Source organism: Mobula hypostoma, chromosome 3 (assembly GCF_963921235.1).
Source record: "Mobula hypostoma chromosome 3, sMobHyp1.1, whole genome shotgun sequence".
Lineage (NCBI taxonomy): Eukaryota > Metazoa > Chordata > Chondrichthyes > Myliobatiformes > Myliobatidae > Mobula > Mobula hypostoma.
In genome coordinates, this window is record NC_086099.1 from 204,832,588 (window position 1) to 204,856,094 (window position 23,507).

Below are 23,507 nucleotides of genomic sequence, written 5' to 3' on the forward strand. Positions count from 1 at the left end.
TCCTTTCCATAGATGCTGCCTGTCCCAAGTTCCTTCAGCACCATGTGCTCAAGTAGTTGTATACTTGACATCAGAACCAAGATCCTTCTGGTTTATTGCATGTAGAGAGCCATCCATAACAAGAGCCGCGACTTATTTTATTAATTTGTATAAGCACTCCTTAGCTTTGAAATGTTCTAAAAATATATCAGTGAGTTTTGCTGGTGACAGAAAGTTATCCATAATTCCAATGCCTACTGAATCTCATACAAGTTTTATATAATGAGGACCCACAACCTTCACTAATCTCAAGTATCCAGAACCCAGGACCTCCAGTTCCACTCTGCATATATTTCAGTTGCTATCACGAACAGTCTTGTCATCAAACAGCTGAGCTCCACACACTAGATCAGCCTTCCGAAAGTCTCTCTCGCTCCATATTTTTCAAATTTGAACTTTTACCTCACATTTTGCCATGATAAAGACCATTAGGGTCACTGAGTCTTCATTGGATCTCAAAGTAATTCCATTAACCCCAAAGCCTCACATTTCCCTGTAAGAGAAAAAGGTTGACTTGTCCCTCAACACTACCCAAGCTTCCCCAAGTATCAACCTACAACAGTGACTGGTTACAGTAACCTTGTTTGATTGGGTGTGGGAGGAAATGGAAGCAACGCAACACTCAAAATGCTGAAGGAACTCAGCAGGCTAGGCAGCATCTATGGAAAGAGTAAACAGTCAACTTTTCAGGGTGAGACCCTTCTTCAGCATTGGAAAGAAAAGTACGTAGTTAGAGTAAGGAGGTGGGGGAAAAGGTGAAGTCAAGAGCTGCGAAGATGATCGATGAAAGAGATAAAGGGCTGGAGGAAGGGAATCTGATAGGAGAGGAGACCAGAGAAGAATGGGAAAGGGAGAAGCACCAGAGGGAGGTGATGGGCAGGTAAGGAGATAGATTGAGAGAGGGAACAGGAATGGGGGAGGGTGCAATTACCAGAAATTGGAGAAATGAATGTTCATGCCATCAGTTTGGAGGCTACCCAGATGGAATACAAGGTGTTGCGCCTCCAACCCAAGTGTGGCCTCATTATGGCAGTAGAGGAGGCCATGGACTGACATGCTGGAATGGAAAGTAGAAGCGAAATGGATGGCTACAGGGAGATCCCGCCTTTTCTTTGGTAGAGCATAGATATTCGGCGAATCTGTCTCCCAATCTACGCCAGGTCTCACTGAAATACAGAAGGCCACACTGGGTACAGTAGTGACCCCAACAGACTCACAGGTGAAGTGTCGCCACACGTGGAAGGACTGTTTGGATCACCGAATGGTAGTAAGGGAGGTGTAGCACTTGTTCCACTTTGCCATGCACCTAGGCTCTGTCCACCAGAAAAAGTAGGATTTCCCTGTAGCCACTCATTTCAATTCCACTTTCCATTCACATTCTGACACTCCTCTACTGCTACAATGAGGCCACAGTCAGGTTGAAGGAGCAGCACCTTATACTCCACCTGGGTAGTCTCCAACCTGATGGCATGAACATTGATTTCTCAAACTTGTGGTAATTTTCCCCCCTCTCCCCTTCACCATTCCTGTTTCCCTCTCACCTAATCTCATAACTTGCCTATCACCTCCTTCTGGTGCTCCTCCACCTTCCCTTTCTTCCATGGTCTTCTCTTTTAAAAAAAAATCAGATTCCCCCTCCTCTAGCCCTTTATCCCTTTCACCAACTTTCCAGCTCTTTACTTCACCCCTCCCCAAGTTTCACCTATAACCTCCACCTTTTACTACTTCCTCCCTTCTCCCCCACCCCACATTTTTACTGACTTCTCCCCTTCCTTTCCAGTCCTGATGAAGGGTCTTGGCCTGAAACATTGACTGTTTACTCTTTTCCATAGATGCTGCCTGGCCTGCTGAGTGCCTCCAGCATTTTTTGTGTTGCTTTGGATCTTCAGGATCTGCAGATTGTCTTGTGTTGGGGAAACTGAAGCACAAGGCTGCAGGGAGAAGGGGCAAACTCCACAAAGATAGCAATTGAGTTCAGAACTATACCTAGATCACCAGACCTCAGAGGCATAAGCACAAATCTGCTGCATCAATGTGCTTACCCATATTTAAAACCATACTAAAAAAAAAAGCAGAGGAAAGATGCTGTTAGGCTGCAAAAGGTACAGACAAGATTCACAAGGATATTGCTGGAACTGAAGGGCTCCAGTTACAAGGAGACACTTCCTGGAGCATAGGTGGCTGAGGGGTGAGCTTAGAGTTTAGCATACAAAATCATGAGGAGCTTTGAAGTAAATGCTCAATTTTGTAGTCGGTACAGTAGGATAGTGATTAGAGCAACCACTTTACAGCATCATTGATCAGGGTTTGATTCCTGCCACTGTCTCCATCTTCTCCCTGTGACCATACAGGTTTTCTCCAGCTGCTCCAGTTTCTTCCCACATTCCAAAAGGCATACAGGCTAGTAGGTTAATTATTCATGTGGGTGCAATGAGCACAGGCTCATTGGCCCAGAATGCTGAATCTCTAATACCACAGGGAGGTGTCATTAAACTAAAGAGGGTGCAGAACAGATTCACAACAAAGTTGCTGGGACTGGACGGCTTTAATTAAAAGGAGCGACTATAGGCTGGGATTGTTTCCCTGAAGCGAAGGTTATTGATGGGCAACTTTATAATTTTTCTTTGTAAAGTAAGGTGATTTGTCAGTCTTTTTCCCCCCAGTGTAGCAGAGGCCTAATCTAGAAGGCGTAGGTTTAAGGTGAGAGGGAGGTGGTTTAAAGGGGGTCTGGGGCAGATATTTCATACAAAGAGTAGATGGTATCTAGAATGAGCTGCCAGAGGTAACTTTGGAGCCATCTGGACAGGTACTTGAATGAGCAAAGCTTAGAGATGGAAGACAGTGGGATTAATACAAATAGGTATAATGCCTGGATAGATACAGCCCTATTTCAATGCCATACTGCTGTAGATCAATGGTAGTAAACGGGGTGTTTATCTGGCTGAAGATGTGCTCTACAAGGAACTAGAATATTATTGCCATTGTGAGGTCAAGAGTTCATCTCATCATATTACAGAACCATATAGCAGTCTTGGAACAGTGAACAGAAACTGTCCTTAATGCAAGAGATAACGTAAATAGCGGAAATCTTGAGCAATAAGATTTGTGAGGTAAGTGTTTGTTGTTTTTTTTCTAAAAAAAAAAACAAGAGTGGTAGGTATCTGGATTGCACTGCCAGGGAAGATGATAAAGCAGATACAATAGCAACTTTTAAGAGTCATTTAAGCAGACACAAATAGGCTGGGAATAGAGGGATAGCTATCAGATCATCTTAGTTTGGATTACTATCAATACTGGCATAGACATTATGGCCTAAAGGGTCTGTAGCTGTTATGTTTAATGTTGTCAATTTCAAATTTCCTGCGTTCAACATCACTTGCATTCTTTCACCCACTTTCAACCTCACAGTCTTCCAATTTATGCACAAACCCAGAGATTGATATCTCCGTTATAACAAACACTCCAATTCCACCAATGGCAGACTTGTCATCAGCCACATCTGCTACTGTCTCCCATCTTAACCATTATGAGGCAGATCATGTTTTGTCGAGTCCAAAGAATGTAAACTTGATCATAGGCATCACCTAACAAACTCCGGATGCAGCTCAATTATAATAAGCTTCTGGGTCTTACTGCATTCTGCTAAAACTTCTGCAATCATTCATAAATGAAAGCAGAACCTCAACTTCCTTTTCTCAATTAAAAACTACTTCCTAAGAGTTTAAGCAAAAAAAAATGCTAGACTCTTTACTACTGTTTTGAGTATTATTTCATTTGCAATGCACCTTTACTTGCACATTGATTGTTTCAGTCTTTACATCTAGTTTACCATAAAAGTAGTATTTTTCCCTGTAAATGCCTGCAAGAAAATGAATAACAAGGTACCAAGTGATAACATATAGGTGCATTGATAATAAATTTACTTCCAATTTTGTACTTTGATCTCAATAAAAATATAAAAGACAGGAAATGCTGGAAATACTCAGCTGGCCAGGCAACATCTATAAAAATACTAGACAACAGGGTGACCCGTTGGGGCACCCTTTGAGAGAAGGGTAGTGCAGTCTGATGTGACCAGAATGAAAATTAAATTTTCCTGAATGCTATTGGTATTGCTCTGCTTTGGAAACTGAAGTAGAAAACCTCAGTTTATTAAAGAAGAATGACGCGCAGCAAAGCAAATATAGCTCCTCCTCATTTAACGAAGGACACTTTTGATGGCATCATTTCTGGTTGATCTGCCACCCTTGTGCATCTCATTGTCATTCTGGAGACGTGCAGTCCTTTCATCCCCCGTCTCTTCATCTCTTCTGCTGTTTGTTGTTTGTCTCTGATTCTGGAGACGTGCATGCCTCTCCTCCTCTGTCTCTTCTTATCTCATCTTTTTTTTGTCCTGACTCTTTGATCCTGGAGTCGTGCGGCCCTGGCCTCATGCAATTCTCGTTCTCTCCCTCTCCTTGCCGCTTCCCAACGACGTTTGGCGTCATCTCTTGACCACACGGCATAATTAGGCTGACCATTTTTTTTTACCCTAAAGCTGGATAGAAGATACGAAGCAGTAACACCAAAGGATGCTGATTATTGTTGATGATGTGGTTGGTGCTCTCCTGAATGGACGTGATATAGTCACCGCTGTCGTTTGACTGCAGCAAAGGGTTTTATGGGTGTCTCGAAGTACGTCATTACAATAAGATTTAATTATCTCTTATTGATGGGTGGCAGTTAGATCTGTCCCAATCCTGCACATGCTGACGGTGATTAGTAGAATGTGACTCCATGAAATAGAGCTGCCCTGTCCGTTTGCTCCGGTAGGTGTCGCTGCTGAGGCTGGCCGTGCGCATGCGTCAGGCTGTCATGCCCCAATTTCTATGGCGGCGGATCGACTCTCGGGTTAAAAGAGAGCCTGTTGATTTTTGCGAATGAGCAATTTTATACCAATACATAACCCTGAACTCTGCCTGCATTCTGTAAGTTACTGCATTTTAATTCGATTTAGCCAAAAAAAGTGCCGCTGTAATGCACCGTTTGCGCTAATTGGAGGTCACAGACAGAGCATGAGAGTTTGTATTATATAGATAAGTCAAATTAATGTATCAGATTGGTGACCTTCATGAATTTCCTGTGCCTGACCTTTTGAGTATTTACTGTATTTTCTGTTGTTTAAGTTCTCTTCCTACTCTCCTCCACGAACAAGGAGTGCATAAACTGCTTACTGACTTCAATGGGGCTTAAGCTGGGAACCCCTGCCTGATAATTACTGTAAATTATTTCTCCAGTCTTTGCCATTCTCATCTCAAGTCTTAGATTGTGCATGTAATTTCATTCAAGCTCTTCTCATCCCTCTAAACTGTACCAATCCTAACCCATTTCTGACAAACATCCTCCTTCTTGGTACCAATGCTGAGTGATTTTATAGCCAGTGCTTTCTTAAGCACTACCATTCTTAATTTGATAACTACTATCACTGCCTTCCTAATAAAAAAACCCATCTTAGGAGAACGATCTACCACTTCCTCTTCAATTCCATCTGCACCCATTTCCCCCCCCCACCCCCACCCCCCAAAAGGACTCTCTCCAACACTTCTATTCCTTTATAGGTAACGGGTACACATTTGTGCACATCATTCCAGGTGATGGCCAAACATTCTGTACAACTGTAACAAAACCTTATTCCTGAACTCCAGCTTCCCTGCAAAAAGGCCGATATTCCATTTGCCCTCTGAACCACTTGTTGAACCTGTCTGCTAACTTTGCATCTCATGCACCCTAGATCCTAGCAACACACACAAAATGCTGGAGGAACTCAGCAGGCCAGGCAGCATCTATGGAAAAGAGTACACTGGAAGAGACCTGCTGAAGGGTTTCAGCCCAAAATGTCGACTGTACTTTTTTCCATAGATGCTGTCTGGCCTTCTGAGTTCCTCCAGTATTTTGTGTGTTGCTCGGATATCCAGCATCTGCAGATTTCTCGTTTGCAATTGCATTCTAGTTTCTATTTACAGTCTCTTTTTTGGGTAATATCCACCCTTTTGATCTCTTACTAAGTGCACAACCTTGCACTTCTGTACATTAACCTGGAAAGTAGAGTTTATCACCCAATCACTCAATATCCCTTTGTAATATCACAATGTCCTCATCAGAACATGTCATTCCACCTCTTCCACTTCAGCAAACTTAGAAATCTTTCATTCTACCCCTTCCGCTAGGTCATTAATGTAAACTGCAATCAAGTGAGGGTCAAGAACCAATCCCTGTGGTTCTCCACTACTTACTTCCCTCTAGCATGTAAAGGACCATTTATCCCAATTCTTTTCTATGTGACAGCTAGTTTTCAATCCATGCTAATGTTCTTCCTCCAATGCTTTGGACTCCAATTTGTGTACCAGCCCTCTAACTGACGCCTCAAATGTCTTTTGGAAATCTAGTACACTATTATACATACATGCTCTTCTGTCACATCCATAAAACAATTCAAGCAAATGTTGATTGAGTTGCCTTTCTCATAATCATGCTTACTAAATTTGACTGTATTCTGTTTCCTTAAAATGAATAGTTATTTCATACTTTATTATCTGAGCTAGCATCTTGCCAACAACAGATTAAATCTAACCAATCTAAATCCTGGTCCTGCCTCCCCCCATCTTCCTTTTTGAAAAAGGTATTTACATGAATCTTTTTCCCCAGTCTTCTGATACCCTCCTTTAATTTACAAGTTTTGAAAAATTTCAACCAATACATCCATTTTTTTGCTTCAGATTTCACAGCAACAGCCCCCAAAAGTGACCTCTCAGACTCTCTTGATCTACTATTCCTACAAACCACTTCCTTTGAAACGCTTGGATACAGGCCATTGGGTCCCAGCAATCTGGTCGCTTTTAAATTAGAGTTTATATAATCCTTTATTCCTTATTGATATTTTTCAAATTCCTCCCTGTTATTTAAAATTAACTCATTTATTATCTTAGGATATTGGTAGTGAACAATGATGCAATTTGATTTAGCATTTCTGTTTTTCTTGTTATTCACTAGCCTCATTCTAGGCGCTCCACACCTATCTTTCAATTCTCCTTCCAATTTTCAAATGCATATCAACTGTTTGTATGATTAGATGAAAATTCTCTCTCAAATTATTATTTTTTTTGAATAGCATCTCACTGTTGGATTCTGTAACTTCCCAGTCCTCTAGATTATTTCCAGCACTGGCTCTGGTCCTGTAGGTTTCCTCCAGCAGTCCAAAGGCGCACCGATTAGTAGGCAAATTGATTATTGTAAATTACCCTTTGTAGTGTTGAATCAGGGCTGCTGGGATAGCGTGGCATGAAGGGCTGTAAGGGCCTATTCTGTATCACTAAATAATCTAAATAAAATCCTCAAGCTGTTTTTGGACCTATCATATTGTGGTTCTACCTTCCAAGGACATTTACAAAAAAAAATAAAAAATAAAAAATAAATCACAAAATCTGTCATTAATCCTTCCCATTATTACTGGCCAAATCTAAAAATAGCTTGTTCCTGAATTGATCTCTGATGCATTCTACAAACTCTTCTTGTATGATACCCTAGTCAGCTTGGTGTGTCCAATCAAAATATAGATTAAAATCTCCATGGCAAGTACAGTTGGCCTCAAACTTGCCCTGGATAATTCCCATTTATGCTGCACTCTATTAAGAGGTCACATTCTGGGGGACTAAATAACAGTTCTGACCCATACTTTAACTTGCTGTTCATGCTTTCAACCCACAACCACAGTCATCCATCTCTCTGCTTTCCACTTGATGCTCACCAGGAGTTCTTCATGCCACATTCTATCAAGTGGTGCCTTGATATCAAGAACAGTCACTTTTCTTACTTCTGGAATTCAGCTTTTTGGTCTACAATGGACCATGGCTGGGTGAGATCGGAAGCCCATGGCCTTACAATCCAAATGGGGCACTGGTGAATGAAACTCCTGGGTTCTAGAGCCAAGACAATGTCTACAGACATTGAGTTCCACCGCCTTTGTATCCATTGGCTTTTGGTGGCATTTTGATATAGCAAATCAAAAAACATTGCAGACATTATTTACTGGTGTGTTTACAGAAAATTCCAGAAACTCAAGGTGAGCAACATCTATGAAAAGAAAATGAAGTCATTTTAGGTTAGGAACAATTCATCAGAATCAAGACTGAAAACAAGATCGTCTAGATAGTCAAGAAGGTGGAGCTAGGTGGAGCAGGCAATAGGTGGAGCAAAGCATTTCTCTGATAGGGTGAATTAATGTAGCTGTAAAAAGGGAAGAACTTTTGTTAATATCCTATCTTACTCTTGTTAAGGTCTCCATTCTATTCTCTCAGTTCTTCCATTGTTACATTTGCTTCAATGTTAAAACATTAAACTAATTCCCACTCACCTCTGCTTTCAACAGATCGTCCTTCATAATTTCTGTCAGGTCTAACAAGATTTCAGAAGTATGTACATTCTTTCCCCCACTTCAGCATTTTAAAAAGAATCACTGCCTGCTCTGTTCTGACTTCACTTCACTTACCCTGCAGGGTGCCAATTTCCCGTGCAACGAGTTGCTATTACCTGTTCGTCCACCGCTACCTTTATCAATGTCAAAAGGCCTAGTCATTTGGTGTTCACAGTATGGCCACTGCCACAGTGGAGAAACAAACTAGAGTCTGGGTGACTGCTTTGTGGAGTACCTGCGCTCTGTTGCACTGGCCTCTTTCTGAGGCCTCCTGCAAATACCATAACAGGACCCAATGCAAGCTCAAGGAACATAGTAATATTAACTTTATTTTTTGTTCTCTCTGAGAACAGAGGACATGTCCAGCATGACCTGCTAGGCAGGTTCCTTCCACTCTGCATTTTGCAATTTCCAGATTCTTTTGCTTGTGTTCTTACCCTCTAAATGCTCCCATTCACCTAGTTTATATATTTATCATCTTGCTCATTCCAGTGTAAACTTATCAGAGACATCTGTTCTCCATCCCCTTTTATCAGCCTCTTCTGCTTCTATTTCCATTCTTATCAGAGCTCTCGAACCTGAAATGCTGGGTCACATTTTTAAACCACATAAGTAACCTAACCTGCTGAGTATTTCCCAAATTCTTCGGGTTTTAGATTTCCAACATCCAAACTATTTGTTTAATTGTACTGTTTGCATCAAGATTGGATTTTTTGCCTGCCATCATCACCCCCCCCCGCCCCACTTTCCTTTTATTTGTATACTCTGGAATGTTGGTAATGTTCCAGTAGTTCAGATTTTACACTTTACAGATTGAAGCTTAACTACTTGTAACCACATCATTTCCCTTTGTTCCACACATTGCTCTCTAATGTTGGTAAAGGTCCCTTCAGTTCAGATGAAGGGACAGACTTGAAATAATTAACTGTTTCTCTGCCCACAGATGCTGCCTGACCCACAGAGTCTTACCTGCATTTTCAGTTTTATGATTTCATGTGGAATTAGAACATAGTACAGCACAGTACAGCCCCTTCAGCCCACAATGTTGTGCCGACCCTTAAACCCTGCCTCCCATATAAGCCCCCAGCTTAAATTCCTCCATATACCTGTATAGTAGTCTCATAAATTTCACTAGTGTATCTGCCTCCACCACTGACTCAGGCAGTACATTCCATGCACCAACCACTCTGAGTGAAATACCTTCCTCTAATATCCCCCTTGAACTTCCCACCCCTTACCTTAAAGCCATGTCCTCTTGTATTGAGCAGTGGTGCCCTGGGGAAGAGGCTCTAGCTATCCACTCTATTCCAATTAATATCTTGTACAACTCTATCACGTCTCCTCTCATCATCCTTCTCTCCAAAGGGTAAAGCCCTAGCTCCCTTAATCTCTGATCATAATGCATACTCTCTAAACCAGGCAGCAACCTGGTGAATCTCCTCTATGCCCTTTCCAATGCTTCCACATCCTTCCTACAGTGAGGCGACCAGAGCTGGACACAGTACTCCAAATGTGGCCTAACCAGTTTTATAGAGCTGCACCATTACTTCGCGGCTCTTAGAATCTATCCCTTAACTTCTGAAAGCTAACACCCCATAAGCTTTCTTAACTACCCTATCTACCTCTGAGGCAACTTTCAGGTATCTGTGGACAAGTACTCCCAGATCCCTATGCTCCTCCACACTACCAAGTATCCTGCCATTTACTTTGTACTCTGCCTTGGAGTTTGTCCTTCCAAAGTGTACCACCTCACAATTCTCCGGGTTGAACTCCATCTGCCACTTCTCAGCCCACTCCTGCATCCTATCAATGTCTCTCTGCAATCTTTGTCAATCCTCTACACTATCCACAACACCACCAACCTTTGTGTCGTCTGCAAACTTGCCAACCCACCCTTCTACTCCCACATCCAGGTCATTAATAAAAATCACAAAAAGTAGAGGTCCCAGAACCGATCCTTGTGGGACACCACTAGTCACGACCCTCCAATCTGAATGTACTCCCTCCACTACCACCCTCTGCATTCTGCAGGCAAGCCAATTCTGAATCCACCTGGCCATACTTCCCTGGATCCCGTGCCTTCTGACTCTCTGAAGAAGCCTACCGTGTGGAACCTTGTCAAATGCCTTACTAAAATCCATGTAGATCACATTTGCTGCACTACACTCATCTATATGCCTGGTCACCTCCTCAAAGAACTCTATCAGTCTTGTTAGACACGATCTGCCCTTCACAAACCCATGCTGACTGTCCCTGATCAGACCATGATTCTCTAAATGCCTATAGATCCTATCTCTAAGAATCTTTTCCAACAGCTTTCCCACCACAGACGTAGGGCTCACTGGACTATCCCTACTACTTTTTTTGAACAAGGGGACAACATTCGCCTCCCTCCAATCCTCCGGTACCATCCCCGTGGACAACGAGGACATAAAGATCCTAGCCAGAGGCTTAGCAATCTTTTCCCTCGCCTCGTGGAGCAGCCTGGGGAATATGCCATCAGGCCCCGGGGACTGATCCATCCTAATGTATTTTAACAACTCCAACACCTCCTCTCCCTTAATATCAACATGCTCCAGAACATCAACCTCACTCATATTATCCTCACCGTCATCAAGTTCCCTCTCATTGGTGACTACCGAAGAGAAGTATTCATTGAGGACCTTGCTCACTTCCACAGCCTCCAGGCACATCTTCCCACCCTTATCTCTAATCGGTCCTACCTTCACTCCTGTCATCCTTTTGTTCTTCACATAATTGAAAAATGCCTTGGGGTTTTCCTTTACCCTACACGCCAAGGCCTTCTCATGCCCCCTTCTTAAGCCCCTTTCTTGCTACCCTACATTCCTCAATACACCTTCTGATCCTTGCTTGCTAAACCACATGTATGCTGCCTTCTTCCACCTGACTAGATTTTCCACCCTACTTGTCACCCATGGTTCCTTCACCCTACCATTCTTTATCTTCCTCACCGGGACAAATTTATCCCTAACATCCTGCAAGAGATTCCTAAACATTGACCACATGTCCATAGTACATTTCCCTGCAAAAACATCATCCCAATTCACACCTGCAAGTTCTAGCCTTATAGCCTCATAATTTGCCCTTCCCCAATTAAAAATTTTCCTCTCCTCTCTGATTCTATCCTTTTCCATGATAATGCTGAAGGTCAGGGAGCTGTGGTCACTGTCCCCCAGATGCTCGCCCACTGAGACATCTGTAACCTGACCCAGTTCGTTACCTAATACTAGATCTAGTATGGCATTCCCCCCAGTCGGCCTGTCAACATACTGTGACAGGAATTCGGCCTGGACACACTTAACAAACTCTGCCCCATCTAAACCCTTGGAACTAATCAGGTGCCAATCAATATTAGGGAAGTTAAAGTCACCCATGATAACAACCTTGTTATTTTTGCACCTTTCCAAAATCTGCCTCCCAATCTGCTCCTCGGTATCTCTGCTGCAACCGGGGGCCTATAGAATTACTCCCAATAGAGTAACTGCTCCCTTCCTGCTCCTGACTTCCACCCATACTGACTCAAAAGAGGATCCTGCTACATTACCCACCCTTTCTGTAGCTGTAATAGTATCCCTGACCAGTAATGCCACCCTTCCTGAATTAATTGAATTAATCCAATTAGTCTTCCATGGAGCTCTGGCCATCATTTTCCCACCTGTTTTTACTCATGGAAATGTACTCAAATCTGCAGCTGAAGCACAACCACTTCGGAGGCCTCCCAGTATTCAATGACTTGCCTGCCAAGCTTCAACTCCAATTTATTCTCATCCTATTGCAATTGGCTCTTCTTCCAAAAAAAAACCCAGTGGTTTATACCCTTTACCTTAGCTGTTCCGAATTTGATATTGTGTTGCTATTGCCCCAATATTATTTGCTGTTCTTCCCAACGCATTTCACAAAGGCAATTCAGCAATGTCACATTTCCCATTGAGCCAGAAATGTACTGATGTTCTCCCATTTCTTCTCCTCTTAGGGTAGAAATTCAATGATTCATACAATGCAGAAGTAGACCTTTTGGCCCAACTCGACCATGCCAACCAAGATGTCACAACTGCCAGCATTTGTCCCATATTCATCCAAAACTTTCTTAGCAAAGTAGCTGTCCAAGAATTTTTTAAGAATTGTAATTTTACCTGACTTCATCACCATTTTAAAACTGATAGAATTATAGTCACTGGCGCCAAAGTGCTGTCCCACTGACATCAGATACTTGCCCTGCCTCATTTCCTAAGGTCAAGTGTAATGCCTTCTCCACCAGGGCCATCTACATGCTGCATCAGAAAACTTTCCTGGACACACCTAGATTCTGCCCTATCTAATCCTTAGTACTATGGTTAATCCTGTCAATACTAGGGAAGTTAAAACTCCCTTCTTATTATAATCCTATTGATCCAACAGCTATCTGCAATATCCTCAAATTTGCTCCTCTAATTTCTGCTATTTTATTCTACATTTGGATGGTTAAAGCCTTTCCATATCACTATGGATTTTTGCATAATTTTGTAATTTCCTGAAAAAAATGTTCCCACCAGTTGGTAACCTATAAACTAATCTGTGGATTAACAATGCCTACTGGTTTTAAACTCTAAACTAAGAATATATCCTTGATTACTCCAAGACATTGCCTCTTCTGCACTGTAATGTTTCCTTTAGTTTACACCATTACTGCAGCTTCTTCCCCACACCCCTCCAATCACCATGGATTTCCTGACTACTTTGTATCCAGAAATATTTAACACTTTTCTTGACTTTTAAGAATATAAACAGGTCTCTGTTATTGTCAATATTCACAATATTGAAATTCCATGAGATTAATAACACCCTGAAGGTCATCAGCCTTGCTTTGTGAATCCATATACCTGCGTTGTAAATGACCATAGACCCCAGACTTCCTTTTTTGGCATAAGAAACCTCAGCCAACCTTTTTTGTAGCTATCCACTGCACCGGTCCCAAATCAATGTTACCTTCCTATGCCTAACCTCTGCTAGTTTAGCTTAAACTTCCCCTATAGCATTCACAAATCTTTCATTGAGGATGTTCTTTGCAGTTCAGTTATCAAACCAATAATGCTGGCACCAATGGAAGACAATGGCAACTAACTCAAATGTATGAAGCGCTGAAATAAAATTTCTTGTTGAGATAAATTACACCCATTTTCAAAATTACAATAGGCATTCAAGAAATTCACACAATTATCATTCCAGCTCTCTATATAATAAGCCCATCTGATGGCGTAGTGGCATCAGCGCCGGACTTCGGAGCGAAGGCTCCCGAGTTTGAATCCAGCCGGCTCCCTTGCACGCTTTCCATCCGTGCTGGATTGAGCATCGAGCTAGCAACTCAACCTCGTAAAATTAAGAAACCCTGCTGAAAAAAAAAGCCCATCATGACAGTGTCCCGATTACTCCACTTGGAGTTAAGGGCTTTCTTTTCTTCTTCTCAAAATAAAAGCTTCCTAGATTATAAACTGCTGTACTCACCCTACACACTTGGCACTGCCAATGTGAACTGCTATCCTGTGGCCGGAATTCATCAGGTAGACATTTTGGGTGATATACACGGAAGCAGGAATCACAAGTCAGGACCTCTCCTGCCATGTGACACTCCATACAATACCAATCATGATTTTCTGCATTCCAGTCCTGCAATGGAAAGGTCATTTACTTTAGAGCAAACTAAAGCACATCCAATACAAATAAACTTCTAAGTGAGCAGAGACACATGGGGAGAAGGAAGGAAGGAAGGAAGTCAGAGGGGGATTAAAAAATTATGAATACTAGTTGTGAAGATTTGTAACATTTGCAACAATGGAATTCAAGTTATTTTGTAAACTGTTTCCAAAATTACTTTAACTCTAAAATGACAATTCAATTCCTCAGTGTGGAGTATACTTAACCACTTAAACTTTACTTGGGCCATTATTACAGATATGATAGGCAAACTAGCATGATTATGTATTAAGAGTTCTAATTTCTCTCATGTTTTTTCCTAAATGCAGCAAAAATTAATTGGCAGATAGATTAAACCTTTATCAAGGAGACACCCATGTTAAAATCCACTTGTATATCTAGGCCACAAATAGCCAAGAAAAAGCTGCTTGATCCGGTTAGGAATTCTTGCATGGTTTGCTTTCATTTCAAAATTTAGAATCAGCAGGTTTTTTTTTAGCTTTTTAAAATGAGAAAAATGTCAACAGTACGCATCAGTCATTTTCCTCTGTTAACCAGTGTAAAATTTGCTCACTGGCTTCCAAATGACATCGATCTGAACAGCTGTACAGCCAGTTTTAATTTTACATGTTCCCAAAAGGTTCATGGCAAACAAAGATAATTTTAAGGTGGCTAGTTTAATGAAGGCACAATTTTATATTTCTGTAGTCTGTTCTGATATTAATGAAGCATTTTGACAAATATCACACATGGAAGGATTTTTAATCCAGGAAGCAGAAATACTGGAACACATCTCCCACAGGTCCCTGGATGCAGCAGGAAAGGGAAGTAGCCAATGAGAGCAGCATATCAGATGTTTGCTAAATACTAGTGATTATAATAGGCAGTGAACAGAGAATAGGAACCAATTCCTAAACTATACAGAGCATTAGGTAAGCCCCAGCTACAGTAACAGATCTCTGGTCCCCCCACTACAGAAAGATATGGCACCACAGGAGAAGCAGAGAAGATTCTCAAGAATGTTTCAGGGATGTAGAATTACAGAGATGGCCAAGATAAAGTTAGTTAATTTAAAATAAAGGATTCCAAAAGGAAAATTTAACAGATGTATAAAACAATGGGGACCGAGACAAAGTAGTTTGGGCCTTGAGCTTGCTGCCTGAAAGAGTTGGGGTAGAATCCCTCAACTAATGGCTGGGTAAGAATTTGAAGTACCAGAACCAAAAGGGCCATGTTCTAATCTAAATAGCTCAATTTTAGCTCTTATGGACTAAGTGGATCCAACAGTGTTCTTCAATGTTATAACTCTGCCAATGAATCCAAGCCATAGTTGTAGTGCAAAATTGTAGCAGCATACAACTATTTCACGAAGCTGGTTCGTATCACTTGTGATTAGAGCACAGTCAGATCAATCTCTGTAAACACTTGGCAAAAACAATGTTCAAAAGGAATAACAAAGGGCTAATTGAGCGAGGCTGTCAACAGGTAAAGTGGCATCAGCCAAGTATGAGGCTTTTAAAGACAGGGAAGAGTTCAAGGCCAACATGTTCCTATTGGAGTGAAGGGCAAGGTTGGTAGGATTAGGGAGATTAGGGACCCCTGACTGACTAGGCTTCAGTCAGAAAAAAGCACAAATTACAGGCAATTATTTAGGTGTACAGTTGAAGAAATTGGGGGGGGGAGAAAGAGGGGGGCAACATGCCACATGATTGGCTGGGTTGGAGAGTTAGATCACATGGAATCCAGGGCAATCTAGACAACTTAATACAAAATGGGCTTGGTGGAAGTAGTCTCAAGTAGTAATGGAGGGTTTTTTTTCCCCCCCAGCTGTGTCACAGGGTTGAGAATTAGATAAGAATGCAGGTGACATAATTATCAGTTTGCTGAGGCTACCAAAATTGATGCTTTAGTGGACAGTGAAGGAAGCTAAGGTTACAACTGGATCTAGCTCAACTGAGAAAGTGAGCAAAGGAAGCAGATAAGTGCAAAATGATGCATTCTGGAAAGTTAAACGAGGGCCGGCCATACACAGTGAATGGCAAGGCCCAGGGGAATATTGTACCTCCTGGTCTCTCTTTTCCATAAGTACATAATTCCTGAAATTGTCGACTGACTTAGAAGGTGGCATATGGTACACCTGCCTTCATTGGTCAGGGCATATACAAAAGCTGAGCAATCTTGTTACAGTTTTTCAAGATGTTAGCGAGGCTGATTGCTATGCTGCAGAAGTAATTTGAATAAGGGTGTAAAAAATTATTCACAAAGATGCTTCTAGAATGAGATTTGATAAGCTTGGACTGTTTCCACTGGAGCAAAGGAGGCTGAAGGGTAATTGAACGGAAGTTTATAAAATGATGGTTAATTTATTGACTCGAGAGTTCCTAAGGGGCAATTTATCTTCCCCCAGAGGGTGATAGCTCTCCAGCATGAGCTGCCAGAGGAAGTGGCAGAAATTAGTACAATCGCACTGTTTAAAAACACCTGAGGGTACATGGAAAGGCTTAGACAGTTATGGACCAAGCACACACAAATGCAAGTAGCTTAGATTAGCTCAGGTAGGTAACCTGGTCGGCCTGAACAAATTGAGTTGAAAGTTCTGTTTCTGTGCTACACAACTCTATGACTCTAAGGACCTCAAAATCCAAGCTTCAACTGAGCAAACATTAAGAGGAAAGAACATTTCTTATCTAATATAGTAATTAGTATTCTACAATTTAAAATTTTATTTTGCTAGAATGCAAAACACATCAACAGACTAAAACTGGTTAAAAATATTTACGATCAAGTCCATCACCCTCAGCACAATCAGTCTTATCCACAAAGCAACTTGCATTCAAGACATTTGCCTACCCTTTGATTCTTGTGAAAGACACTGATTTACATGAATTTTTAAAGCTTGAGTGCTGGAAGAAAGTTAATTTTAAACTTAAAGCCATATACTAAGCAGATATTTATAGCCAGTGCCAGAAACTATTTGTTAGTAGCTCATATAGTAATTTGTAATTATTCATTCCAAACTTATCTCTCAATATTTAACACAATGTTAGTTTTAGAAAACACTATGCAAAAGAAAAATTCTATTTGGTTTCACCTTTAATAATTAAACGATTAGTATTGACGGCTAGTCTGAACTGCATCAACTTGGCTTGCAGTTTCTTTAAAAGCTCTGTAGCTAAATTTGTCTGGCAGGAGTTACCCATTATGGAAAATTGATTATCATCAGCTCTCTGTAACTAATGGCAATAAACATTATTATCATGGACTTTATGGTCTTTTCCATATTATTTTGTTTTAAAGCTGAAAGCCAACAAAACTTACTTGGAAAGACATTGATATATGACTTGCAATTTTTAGGCCTTAAGAGCGCCAAACAACTACTTATTTGGAAACAAATGAACAGCAGTTACATAATACTGAAAGCTGCAGTATACTACAAGAAATGTTTCTGCAAAAATGTATTTTTAAAAACACCATTAAAGGTATTTATAAAACACAAATTCTTTTATTTGATTAAATAAATTTAGCCCAATTTTCCTAAATAGTCATTGATTGCATGATTATAGAAGTATTATAGAAGTTGTCTTGAACACTGAAAACAGCGAGTTTACAAGGATGTGCCTACAGCACTAGTGACCAATCTTGCAGGCTTACTTGGGTTGTAAAATCACATACGACTGCACAGGATGATGCACTTCAGATGACCTAAAGAGAGTAGGCACAGTCTAAGTAAACATTCAGAACCATTTCTCCGTGTTATTGTTCTTGTTCATTTTACATCAGATCACTGTTTCTTAAATCATGTTCCTCCAAGAGGATTGTTAAAAATCACGATTATACTGTAATATAATGCAGCTTTACTTTCTTTAACAATGATTTTACATCCTTGCAGGCAACTGTGTTCTTTTTCTTGTTAGATAATTCTTTTCAGCTTCTACGAAGGCACTCTGAACAGAAGTGGCCAATGCCAGATAACAATAATGCTTACAATCTCATCTCCAGGTAGCCAATATCCTTCCTGTTCGATGCCTGCCTTTGAACCCTTACAGCCCACAGTCAATGTTTCAACAATCAGGCCATCTTTTACCGCGAGACCTAACTGTCGATTGGCGTCCTTTGGATGCATACTGTGAAGGCGGGACATAAACCTATTGGAGAAACCACAAAGACCACCATAATCAATCACTGTTAAATCAAAGTGGAGTGTTGCCCAGAAAGAAAAATTTAGAGAGACACACACACACACAACACCCCCCCCCCACAGGGACTTTAATTTTGTCATAGGCATACCATAAATATTTAAAATGAAAACTGAAAAAACTTTTCAGTTTATTAATTGAAGGGTATAATGAAATACAATACAAGCAAATCTTTCACATTTTGCAAATGTTTTCTTGTCTGTTTTTATTCCAGCTGCATGGCAGCATTTCAGCTACTGTGCAACCGCATATCCATGCAGCTTAGAGGGAACAGCGCTCTTAAAGAAATCAGCTTTTTCTGATTGTAATTTTTCAGTTTTCTGTCTTTTTCTTGAAGTCGCAGCATAGCAAATATATACATCAGCAAACTGCATACCAAAGAAAGATTTCCAGAGCTCTAATTATAGTTTAGTTGATTTACAAATTTCAATATTAAACAATATAATTAATTGCTTCTATTTTCCCCTCAATGACTGTAATTAGTACTGTCATAATACTGCCGCAACAATTAATCATAGAATCAGTCGCTTGAACTTGGAATACATTTCTCAAGAGTTGGTGGGCTTATATAAAGATGAAAATTTGAACCACCTACAGTAAGACTTCAATTCAGCACTCATGAGACTTTGTGCTAGACTGTTTTACTGCAGTTGCTTTGAATTGAAAATTTATTAGCAGAGATTTTCCAGACTTTAATATTCAAGCACACCTATTTCATTTAATGATGACTTTGAATATTAATAGAAGTAACATTTAAAGTAACTAAATTTACCTGTGGACCGCTGAGTTTAAAGGGAGTGGTAAGTATACAAGCGCTCCCGGTCCTGGCTCCAGCTGTAACCTATCTACCTTTCTGCACACACCCAGCACATACCGGTCCCCAGGTTCTGGCTGCACCCCAGCACAGACTGGCCCCCAGATCACTGCTGCACATCCTGCTTGCAGTCTGAACCCCTGGTTAACATTCCTGACTAATGATTGAATCAGATGCTGGACCAGGATTATTGGAGCTTCTTGCAATAGCAACAGTAACTGGCATACACTACTTAAATGTGCAGCATGTGGTACTTATATAACTGAACATCAGTATTACATCAAGTAAACCATTTCAGCTTTTAAACTTATACAGAATGCTTATTTTTTTTGCTAAAATTTTACTCAGTCTATTTTGAATAAAAAGATCATAGCATCCAGGCCCTCTACATTGACTTGAGCAAAATATTGGCACTGGGGCATTAAAAATAACACTACATTGATGTAAGCACTCTCAATTCAAACTTAAGGATTGCCTTCTTACATATCACGGTGATAAATACCAATTTCCACCAATATCACCAAGATTTATGGTGCTTCTCTCAAGTTAGCCACTGTTTCCTTCTATGTACAAATAACTTCAAAGTACATCTTTGTCATAAACATACTTTGGGATTCCAAAGTATTACATAAAGAAGCTTCTTTTTAATAGTGTGAAGTGGAAGGACTGATGGTACTTCCCTGCGAACCTTATTAATAGATTATTTGGTGAAAATTTAAGTGAAAGTCAATAGGGTGTATTAATATAAAGTCAATATAAAAGCATGTCAATACAAGAATATGGATTTCAGCAAGGCATTTGATAAAGTACTCTATTCAAGGATTATTGAGAAAGTAAGGAGGCATGGGATCCAAGGGGACATTGCTTTGTGGATCCAGAACTGGCTTGCCCACAGAAGGCAAACAGTGGTTGAGGATGGGTCATATTCTGCATGGAGGCCAGTGACCAGTGGTGTGCCTCAGGGATCTGTTCTGGGACCCCTACTCTTCGTGATTTTTATAAATGACCTGGATGAGAAAGTGGAGGAATGGGTTAGTAAGTTTGCTGATGACACAAAGGTTGGAGGTGTTGTGGATAGTGTGGAGGGCTGTCAGAGGTTACAGCGGGACATTGATAGGATGCAAAACTGGGCTGAGAAGTGACAGATGGAGTTCAACCCAGATAAGTGTGAAGTGGTTCATTTCGGTAGGTCAAATATGATGGCAGAATATATAGTATTAATGGTAGACTCTTGGCAGTGTGGAGGATCAGAGGGATCTTGGGGTCTAAGTCCATAGGATGCTCAAGGAAGCTGCACAGGTTGACGCTGTGGTTAAGGCGGCGTACGGTGTATTGGCCTTCATTAATCGTGGAATTGAATTTAGGAGCTGAGAGGTAATGTTGCAGCTATATAGGATCCCGGTCAGACCACACTTGGAGTACTGTGCTCAGTTCTGGTCACCTCACTACAGGAAGGATGTGGAAGCCATAGAAAGAGGAGATTTACAAGGATGTTGCCTGTATTGGGGAGCATGCCTTATGAAACAGGTTGAGTGAACTCAGCCTTTTCTCCTTGGAGCGATGGAGGATGAGAGGTGACCTGATAGAGGTGTACAAGATGAGAGGTATTGATCGTGTGGATAGTCAAAAGAGGCTTTTTCCCAGGGCTGAAATGGTTGCCACAAGAGGACACAGGTTTAAGGTGCTGGGGAGTAGGTACAGAGGAGATGTCAGGGGTAATTTTTTTCACTCAGAGAGTGGTGAGTGTGTGGAATGGGCTGCCGGCAACGGTGATGGAGGTGCATACGATAGGGTCTTTTTAAGAGACTTTTAGATAGGTACATGGAGGTTAGGAAAATAGAGGGCTATGGGGAAGTCTAGTAATTTCTAAGGTAGGGACATGTTTGGCACAACTTTGCGGGCCAAAGGGCCTGTATTGTGCTGTAGGTTTTCTATGTTCCTAGTAACAAAAACAAATAAATAATTTTATCACATACCAAAGGACAGTGAAAAACTTATCTGGTATACCATTCATACAGATGAATTCATTACAACCATGTGCCTTGTGGTAGCACATTCCCTTAAGACACTCAATCCCTGACATCTTCCATAATTTCATAAGAACATGGTTCCAATTGCACATTCCCTCTTACCTGCAGCAATCTTTCACACCCAACTTCCTCTACCTTAAAAATTTGACTTAAAATTAGAGGGGAAAAAATTGCCTCAACTACTTTAAGTTGCCCCTTGTTTGAAACATGACCCCTAGAACTAGATTTTTCATGAGAAAATAACCTCTCCATATTCACCATGTAGAGAAGATTCAAGATTGCTTAATGTTGTTTCCAGTACGTAAGAACAATATAATTGTTACTTCAGATGCAATGCAGCACATTAAGAACAGAATAATAAAAAAACAACAAATATAAGATAGCTTATATACATTGATTGTATGTACATAAAGTGATACTAGGTACAGGAATGTCTTCACATTCTTGTTTCAACCCAGTCTCCTCCCAATCTTCTAAACTCCTGTGGATAAAAGGGTAGTCAGCCCAACTTTCTTAATAAGACAATAGGTTTTTAATGAACACTGAACTGTTAAAAAGATGATTAATATTCTACACTGTGCTCCAGATGTGTTCTCAACAATGCTCTTTGTAAATGAAAGATGACCTTCATAATTTTGTATATTTAGTTATTCTCAATTTCTGTTAGTTTTTCCAAATTACTTTGCTTGCATATTCATCATCAAATCATGTAGGAATATTCACATTCCTCAACATCTCACAGCTCTGCATTCTTTTTAAAATAGTGAGCTTCTGCATCTTACATCATCCCTCAACCCCATGGTATTCCTGAACATGAACACCATGGTATTCCAGCAGGCAATGGTAAGCTGCCATCTTGAACCACTCCAGTCCAATAGGGCATGAAAAAAAGGGATAATAGAGGTAGTGTTCATGGATCATTCATAAGTCAGATGGTAGAGGGGAGAGGTTATTTCTGAAACTCTGGTTGTAGGTTTTCAAGCTCTTGTACCTCCTCCCTGGTAATACCAAAAAGGCGGCATATCCCAGATGGTGAAGGTCCTCATTGATGGACACCACCTCTGAGGTACTGCATTTTGAAGAGGTCTTTAGTTGTGGAGTGGGTTGAGCTCATGGAGTTGACCGAGTTTACAACCCTTTGCAGCCTCTTACAATCCTGTGCACTGGAGCCCACATACCAGGCTATGAAACAACCAATTAGAATGCTCTCCACCAGAGATCTATAGAAATTTGTAGGTCTTTAGTGACATCACCAATTCCCACCGACTGTGGTGACCAATGAAGTAATCAAGGATCTAGTTGCCAAGGGAGGTATGGAGGCCCAGGATTACAAGGCCAAAGATTAATATTGAGAGGATGATATTGTTGCATGTCAAGCTGAAATTGATAAACAGCAGCTTGACATATGTTTTGCTTTTGTCTAGGTGCTCAGAAACAGAGTGGTGAGCCAGAGAGATTAGGTTTGAGTAAACCTATTGTGGCAGCAGGTGAATTGCAGCAGATCCAGGGCCTAACTTGGGCAGGAGTTAATTCTAGTCATGACCAATCTCTCAAAGCATTTTCTTACCCACAATGCGGTTATGGAGAGGACAAGGATTCTGGCCCAGCAACAGTAAAGGAACAGCAATAGATTTTCCAAGTCAGGATGGCATACAACTTTCAGACCATGATGTTCCTCTGCTCTTGCAACTCTTGTCCTCCTAGCTAGTAAAGGTCATGGGTTTAAGGTGGTGCTGTCTAATGAGTGCATTCTGCATATGGTACAAACTGCTGCTACGGGGCACCAGTAGTTGAGTAAATGGTGGAAGGGGTGTCTATCAAGTACACTTCTATGTCCTGTATAGTGCTGAGGTTCTCGAGCATTGTAGATGTGGACAATATTCCACGAGTGCAACTTCACGGCATCAAATTCCTGAATTAAGACTTTTAGATGGTGGATAGTCTTGAGAGTTTTTAAATGAATTACTCATTGTAAGATTCCTAGCCTCTGATCTGTTGTTGTAGCCACATTGTGTTTATGGCTAGTCAGTTCAATTTCTGGTAATTAGTAACCTCAAGGATGTCGATAGTGGAGGATTTAACAAAGTTAATGCCATTTAAGTCATACAGTGATAACTGGATTTTCCCTTGTTGGATGTTGTCATTGCGTGGCACCACAATCTATCAGCCCAGGCCTGGCAGAATTGGGATGTTCACTGCTTTATTATCAGAGAAGTACTCTCTAAACCAGGCAGCATCCTCTGTACCCTTTCCAATGCTTCCACATCCTTCCTATAGTGAGGTGACCA

The 23,507-nt window shown here is 41.0% G+C and overlaps 1 protein-coding gene across 3 annotated transcripts in view; it reads right to left on the minus strand.

Annotated features, from left to right (window-relative positions):
* zmynd11 (zinc finger, MYND-type containing 11) overlaps positions 1-23,507 on the minus strand; it is a 166,158-nt gene that overhangs the window by 68,207 nt on the left and 74,444 nt on the right. For 2 of the 3 annotated variants that reach the window (XM_063044400.1, XM_063044399.1), the window contains 2 exons: positions 18,165-18,324; positions 13,991-14,152 (listed from right to left, as the gene is read on the minus strand). In XM_063044400.1, coding sequence (XP_062900470.1) covers positions 13,991-14,152; positions 18,165-18,324 — 322 coding nt within the window. Of the gene's footprint in view, positions 1-13,990; positions 14,153-17,830; positions 17,853-18,164; positions 18,325-23,507 lie in introns of those variants that run through there. The other variant, XM_063044401.1, reaches the window with a different exon arrangement.